Source organism: Limulus polyphemus, unplaced genomic scaffold (genome assembly GCF_000517525.1).
Source record: "Limulus polyphemus unplaced genomic scaffold, Limulus_polyphemus-2.1.2 Scaffold3153, whole genome shotgun sequence".
In the NCBI taxonomy this organism is placed as follows: Eukaryota; Metazoa; Arthropoda; class Merostomata; order Xiphosura; family Limulidae; genus Limulus; species Limulus polyphemus.
In genome coordinates, this window is record NW_013668763.1 from 1 (window position 1) to 7,500 (window position 7,500).

Here is a 7,500-nt window from a genome sequence, read left to right on the forward strand (position 1 = left end):
CGGAACGAAGTTACGGAAAGTTAATTAACAAACGGAGACGTAACAATATAGTTACCAAAGAGTATGAAATAAGTTATTAAGTGTATATGTTGTTTTTATGTAACTTAATTGGGTATATTTTCATAAATGCAGTATAACTTGCACGTACCGAATGACAAGCCAAATGGCACCTGTTGTAGTTTTTAATTATTGATATTTGAAGCTGCGTCATTCATTTTTTCATGAGTAGTGATTTGCGCTTTACAGGTATTAAAAAAAAAACATATATCGAATATTGTTGAGTTGTTAGTTCAGATTAACCTTTTAAGTTTCAACATTACTCTGCATCCATAGATGGCAATAAAACGTAAAACAATGTGTCCTTTTTAGCTAGTCGTTGTTGAGAATACTTAGTTACGAAAGTTACATGGGAGCCGATGAATGTGTACAACATCGGGGTAGTACAATTGAAAGTTGTTGCCTCATATCAGAGAAGATGTAGATATAAATAACGGAAACCTTTTAAAAATAAAAATAATACAAAAAGTATAGCCACGTTATTTTTTAAAGAAATATTTAAGACAGAATTTCTTCACAGCTTCGATGTTAAAAGTATGTATTTATTTATGAATATCTAAACGGTTTTTGGTTTTTATGCTCTTATAACGTGAAATGTAGGGCTCATCCCTTATTTTTATCTGATACTGCATTAAAGAAAATATTATATGAATGAAAAGTAAGTATTTTCACGTTGATTTTATTTCTATTCCCGCCTTAAGTATAATTGTACTGTTAAAATAGAAGAATAAAAATTATCAGCGTTTTCTGGACGTGTAAACACAAGAATACTTTTTAAGATTATATTTTTTTAGCTATAAATTATATTTCCTCTATCAAAGTCGAATTTTTACATATATGATTAACATATTACAATGACGTTTCATCATAAATATTACCCACTTCCTATCTTTACGCAACAGGAAATTTGATTAAGTCACCAATAGATGTCAGAACTTAGTACTTTATAGTTACTAGGGCAATCTAAACCGTATTTCAAGTGTTGACACTCAATTGTGATGGAGAAGTCGGTAGAAGGACTGAGTTTAATTGAAAGTTTTTTTAATGAATTTAATAATGAAAGTTCTCCAGGATCAGATGAATGTGTACAGCATCGATTTAGATTCATTGGAAGTTTTCGTCTTAAGCCAGAAGATGTGGAAGGAGAAGTTTTCGACTGGGTAATGCACTATTTGGAGAAAAGGTAAGTAAGCTAGATTACCGCCGAATATATATATATATATATATATATATTTGTACTAGACTACCGTTGACTATGATGTAGCACAGAAGTTATGTGATTTATAGAAGTGTAATGTGATCTGTTCTAGACTGTGTGCAGTAAAGCAACAACATAATTTGAATAACTCAATAAGTAGAATTGAAAAAAAAGCTCGTACATTTTTAAGTTAAAATGAAACTTTATTTTTAATAATAAAATTGGGCATCTATATTACTTGATTTAAACAAGCACTTATTGATCATTATAAATTGTACAACATTTTCATGTTTCAAACTTAGTAAAAGTTAAAACAATGCTTAAGAGCAAAATCGGTGACATCACATAGCTTCTTGAGAAATGAAAAAATCTTTGTAAAATATTATGAAATATTTAATTGTGACACACTTCCTTGCCTAAAAGAAGAATTGCAATCCAGTTAAATAATGTAAAGTTTCTTTTCTATCACATATAGCATTCTTATCTTGATTTTATTTAATTGTTTGAATTACATTTGATGTGAGTAAATCTGTGAAACATTATTGTAAATATACAGAGCCAAGACTATTTGTGTAAATTATTTGATGAATAAGCAAAAATATATACAGTAATGGTTATTCAGCAAATTGTAGAAGGATTCCTGTTTCTTCACAAGATTGAAAATGATCTTTTGTTTAATCTGTCACTTGCACATAAAGTTAAACATTGAAATGCTAACTCCTTGCTATAAGTGTAATGATCTTCACTACAGATGCTGTCAACATTTGACTACATTACACAACAATACATGTGCAGTTCTAGCATGTAATTACAGATGATAATTAACAGTTATAATCAAACAGTATTATGTTCAATATAGCAGTTATCATCTGTTTTTTAAATTTGTATGCTAACTTTATTTTTAATCCTTAACCTTAAAACCAATTTTCAACTAAAGATGACAAGGAATAGCATATAGCTGTATGTTGTCTTGTTTGGTCCATTTCTTTGCTTAGCTAGAAACCAAAGTTCCTCAACTTCCTGTTTTTATTTTAAGGACAGAGTCTCAAGATATGAAATATACATGGTTTGTGTTAGAGTTTATATTTAATGTATAGATGTGTTAAATAGTTTTGGAACTTATTTGTAGTAATTTTTAATATAAGAGCAAGAAAATTATGTTAACTTTATACAGCATAATACTGGTGAGAAAAGTTACCATATTTTCATAATAGGATTAGAGGATGTCATTGCCCCATGCTCATATTGCTGATGATAAGGGTAGCACCCAAAAGATTTTAGTCTGAGAATGTCTTCTGTCTTGAGGAAATGCATTTTTGAAATACATGAAAAAAGATTTTCTCTTATGGATGATGGACACCGCATGCACAGTAGTGTAGCTTATTGCTGTACTTAGTTCACAGTTGTTGACAATAGATGGAGTTTATACAAACTGTGAAGTAAAGGATAGCAATACACATTAGTTTTATATTAAAAATATGGTTTTAATTTTAATCCCTGATTGAGTAAGTATATGGTTGTGAGTGTGATAAGAACTGGTTGCATAGTTATGGTGGCTAATGAAGTGAATATGAATATGTCACTGTAAGCCATATTTTTAAGTAGTCCCAAGGTGACTTGATGTACTTTATTTGTAGAACTTCTTGCTTGTTACAGGAAAGTTTTAACTTTCTTGAGAGAAAATTGCTAATTTGCGGTGTGAAAATAGTATGTTGGAACTGAAAATTGTGATAGTTAAAAATTAATTAGAAGACTAAAGTTAAGTAGGTTCTTTATATTATGATAAATGAAAGTAGAATAATAATGGGCTTACTTAATTGTGAAATAAAACATGTAGGGTTAGAGCTAATGAAGCTGTTCTAAAGCAAGTACTGATAACGGTATCAAGTAGTTCTGAAACCTTTATTGTTATGAAGGAAGAGAAAGCATGTGAAATGTTAGTGATAATGTATTCTTAATTTAATGATGAATTGATTTTATCTATAGTAGAGCTAGAAAACTAGAATGTGCCAAAGTTCAGGATGTGCTTGACAAAGTAGAGAGTCTTGTAGCTGAAACACAAGAAGATTCAGCTTTTATAGTGCACATTGGAACAAATGACATTACTGATGACATGTCAGAAGAGATAATTAATAAGTACAGAGAGCTATTGCCGAGTTTTAACGTAGAAAAGCTGTTTAGCTCTTTTGGGAATATCCTCCTGTATCTGGTGCGGACTAGAGTTTTAAGTAAGATGCAAAGTTTAAATGTGAGAAATTACTTTATTTTTCTAAATTAACAGGTTAAATTCATCTGTTTGCCCACACATTGGGTTTTTTAACTTGATTTATAATAGTTGATTCACATTATTTTACTGAATACAAGGTGTTGAATAAAAAAAATAAGAAACTTTATTTTTTACATTACTACTTGAAGTATCTGTAATAAATCTTTAGAAGTTAAAATTTTAGTGGCTCTTAGCAAGTTTTAGTTATGATTAAATAATGATTACAATGATGAGAGATTTAGATCATGTAAGCCACAGGGAAGGAATTTTGTTTTTCAAAGAATGATTGTGAGAGATGTATCTCAAAGTCTTATAATAATGTCAAAATATTATAAGTTGAGTTGATAAATGGAGAAGGAAAATATAATTATTGGAATTGTTTAAAGTCCCCTTGAACTTGAAATATATAATGAGAGGAATATGTACATGCACATTGGTTATGCTTCTTATAGAACTGGGTTTATTGTTATTGGAAACTTTGGTTTAGAGGCATAGATAACATTGGATTCACATGGCTCTTGGATATGAGGCTGAAGAATTCATTGATGTGGTGGAAGATTGTTTTCTAACTCAGTATACTACAATCTACTAGAAAGGATAATTATGTTAGACATTGTTTTCAGTTCTGAAGAGGATATGGTTAGAAGTTTTACTGTGCAAGAAGTACCAGTGATCATAATGACTTTCACTCAGAGACAAGGAGTAAAGAAAGAAGTACATCTCTCACATTAGAAAGATTGATTTTCTGAAGCTAACTAATTTGATTAAAAGAAACTGATTAGAAAACTAGCTTAAAAGGAGAAGTAAGAGAGACACTTGGGATTTTATTACTAGATCTTCTAATTTTGCTCAAAAAGAATACAAATAACTCATCCTGGTACATTTTTTTTACATTCAAGCTATAAATGACTAAGTAGAAATATTATAAAGAAAATTTAGGTAAATTGTAAACATAGTTTTCAAGAACTAAAACTAATTGTTAAATCTTGTTGTTGAGAAGGAATACATGGCTCAGATGTCGAACAACTTTTAAATATGATGACAGTGAAATACCTAATTTGTTTAATGCATATAAAGGGTGGAAGATATTTTTGCTTAGGTAATATTATTATTATGAAAGAAATTCATGTTTTATAAAAATGTAGACATTTTGTAGATACATCTAGAAAAGCTCATAACACTGGTGAGATTTATCTAAAGAAGCTAATGTGATCCTATTTTCAAAAAGAAGAGGTCAAGGGAATACACTGGAAATTATAGTCCAAGTAATCTGAATTTTGGAATCCCACTGTCAGAGAGCACTTTGGAAACCACCTTCGAGGTTGAAGTTTGATTGAAATTTTCCAACATTACTTTAGAAAATGTTTTTCTTGTCTCACTTATTTGTTTGAGATTTGTGAATAGGATTTTGATTGGCTGACTGACGGTATTCTCCTATTGATGTTGTGTGTCTAGACTTCCAGAAGGCATCTGATAAGACACCTTACAATAAGTTTATTATTAAATTAGGTACCTATGGAAATGAAAAAACTTCAAAAGGTAGATTAAAAAATGTCTTGATGGGAGAAAAGTTCTAATGAATTGGCATAATTCAGGTTGAAAAAGTGTGACTAGAGCAGTCCCTCAAGATCTGTCTTGGGACTTTGTTGTCCATTATGTCTGTCAGTAATATTGACTATTGTATTAACTGTAAAATATCCAAATTTGCTGATGATAAGGCTTATTCTTTGAAAAATGCTTCCTTAATGCAGTGATTTAATCTGGAGAGAATGAGTTTTAACATTAAAAAAAGTAGTGATACATTTAGGATGTAGAACTTAGTTTTATTTTTGAGTGGGAAAAATATTATTGTTGTGTGATGGATTTGGTGTGATTTTTGATAAAAGCCTCAAGTCTTTGGCAGAATGTCTAAAAGTGATGAAAAGAAGTAGAGTTCTGCGAATTATTGACAGAAATGTTGAGTTCAGGATAAGGAAAGTTATTGATACTTTTGTACAAAAATTTAGAATAGTCTCATTTAGTTATAGTACCCATATTATATAAGATATTTATTTACTTAAAAGCTCAGAAATGGGCTACCAAAAGTGATTCCTGGTTTGAAACTCAGGAAGTTATAAGCATGAGGAGGGATTCAAAGATCTGAAATTTTCACAGGTATGAAGAAGAACTATATTGGTTTATTTTATTTGGGGAACATTTGTTACATTGATGGAAGCATAAGGTCAAAAATAAAATGTTAAATATTAGAAGAAATAAGCTCTGAAAGCCCAGATCTAGACTATTGGTTTTGCAATATAATTTTGTGTTGAAGTTGTTAACTTGTGGAATTCTTTATCAGATGAAGTAGTGTATGTTTGTAGTTAGAATTCTATTAAATTTTTTGGATAAATTTATGGATGTGAAATCATGATTAGGTTGGGCTGAAGATTTCTTTGTTGGGTGACTTTGAAGGACCATCTGGAAATATTAAAACACCATAAACTCGGCTTTAGAATGGAAAAATACAATTGGGTTCATCTAAATTAGTAATATGTCAAGTAAATCTCCCCATTTAATAAAATGTTGTTGTGTTCTGTTGAGTTCTAATTTGATTTTTAAGTCTGATTACTGTTGATTTGCAACTAGATACATCTACATTGTAGTATAATCTGCACATTAAGTCCTAATGTTTTGATTTTTAAGTCCTGTTACCAATGATCTGCAGCTACGTATGTGTACAATGCAGGACATCCTGCTCATTAAATCTTGTATGTGTTTGGCAGTGTCAAATTGTCCAAACCTGTGGTTTAAAGAGCCAATACGTTAATGCATGTATACGTGTTATGTTTGTGAGTACATATTATAAAAATACATTTAAAATGCAAAACTATATCACTAGAAATTTGAAACCTTAAAGTGTGTTAAATGCTGACACCTTGCCTTTTTCTCATGTTGTTCAGATTGTGAAAGGTGTAAATTCCATGTATGTAATAAATGTAATTGTTATTCATCTTGAGGTCAATAAAATCTGTACTGTTAAGGCTTTAAAGAGTTTCCTTTAAAAATTATAGAAATCCAGGAAACCATACCTAAGTTGGTTTCATTGTGTGTATAGTTTTTGGTGTACACACTTTACAAATAAATTTATTGATATATCACATTAACTGTTATATATAGTAAAATGAATATTTGACACTTGGGACGTACAAATCTAAATAAGATAGGAAAGGTAAAGAATAACAAATGATGTACTCACTAGAAATGTACTAGGAATTATTTTCTTGGTTCAAAGAACAATTATATTGCTTTTAAGCTAATTTTGCATACTTGAAGAGGAAAAGATGTTTGGAAAGATCAAAACTAACTAACTTACTAAAGACATGAAATCAGTTATCAATGTAATAAGCTCAAAAACTTTAAGTTGACAGACCGGGTTTAAGATTTACAGAACTGTAGGAATACCAATGATTTGGTTAAAAAAAAAATAAGAAAAAGAAATTGGTAAATCCAGAAGGGCTGATGAGAAACAGCTGGTTGATAATATTAAAATTAAAAACAAAGATTTTTTAAGTTAAAAGTAAGCAAAATTTTATAATGGAAATTGAATATTTAAAAATGCTAAAGGCAAGGTTATTGTTGAGGATATGAGATGGCTGAGCTTTTAAGTCTTCCCTTCTATTTCTACAACAAGGTATATTTCTGACTGTGAGCATTCTATAGGAAACATTGGAACTGATCTGAATTGTATAGATATTAATTCCTTAATGGTAATTTGGATGGCTAAAAGATTAAAAAAAGATAAAGCACTAAGGCCGGATGCAGATTTTTTCAGGGTTTTAAAGGAAGTCAAAGATCAGATATATATATACCTCTTTCATTTTTAGTATATCAATAGGGTGGGCAGTTGCTTGAGGTATGGAGAATTGCTAATGATACTCCTATTCTTAAAAGGTGGTAAAAGTTGCCTTGTAAATAATAGACCAATTAGTCTTACTTCTGT

The 7,500-nt window shown here is 29.9% G+C and overlaps 1 protein-coding gene across 2 annotated transcripts in view; it reads left to right on the forward strand.

Annotated features, from left to right (window-relative positions):
* The first annotated feature begins 1,010 nt into the window (after window positions 1-1,010).
* Window positions 1,011-7,500, forward strand: part of LOC106468763 — a 49,131-nt gene continuing 42,641 nt past the window's right edge. The window contains exon 1 of one of the 2 annotated variants that reach the window (XM_013929203.2): window positions 1,011-1,240. In XM_013929203.2, coding sequence (XP_013784657.1) covers window positions 1,056-1,240 — 185 coding nt within the window. In that variant the 5' untranslated portion in view covers window positions 1,011-1,055. The remainder of the gene's footprint in view (window positions 1,241-7,500) is intronic. The other variant, XM_022397124.1, reaches the window with a different exon arrangement.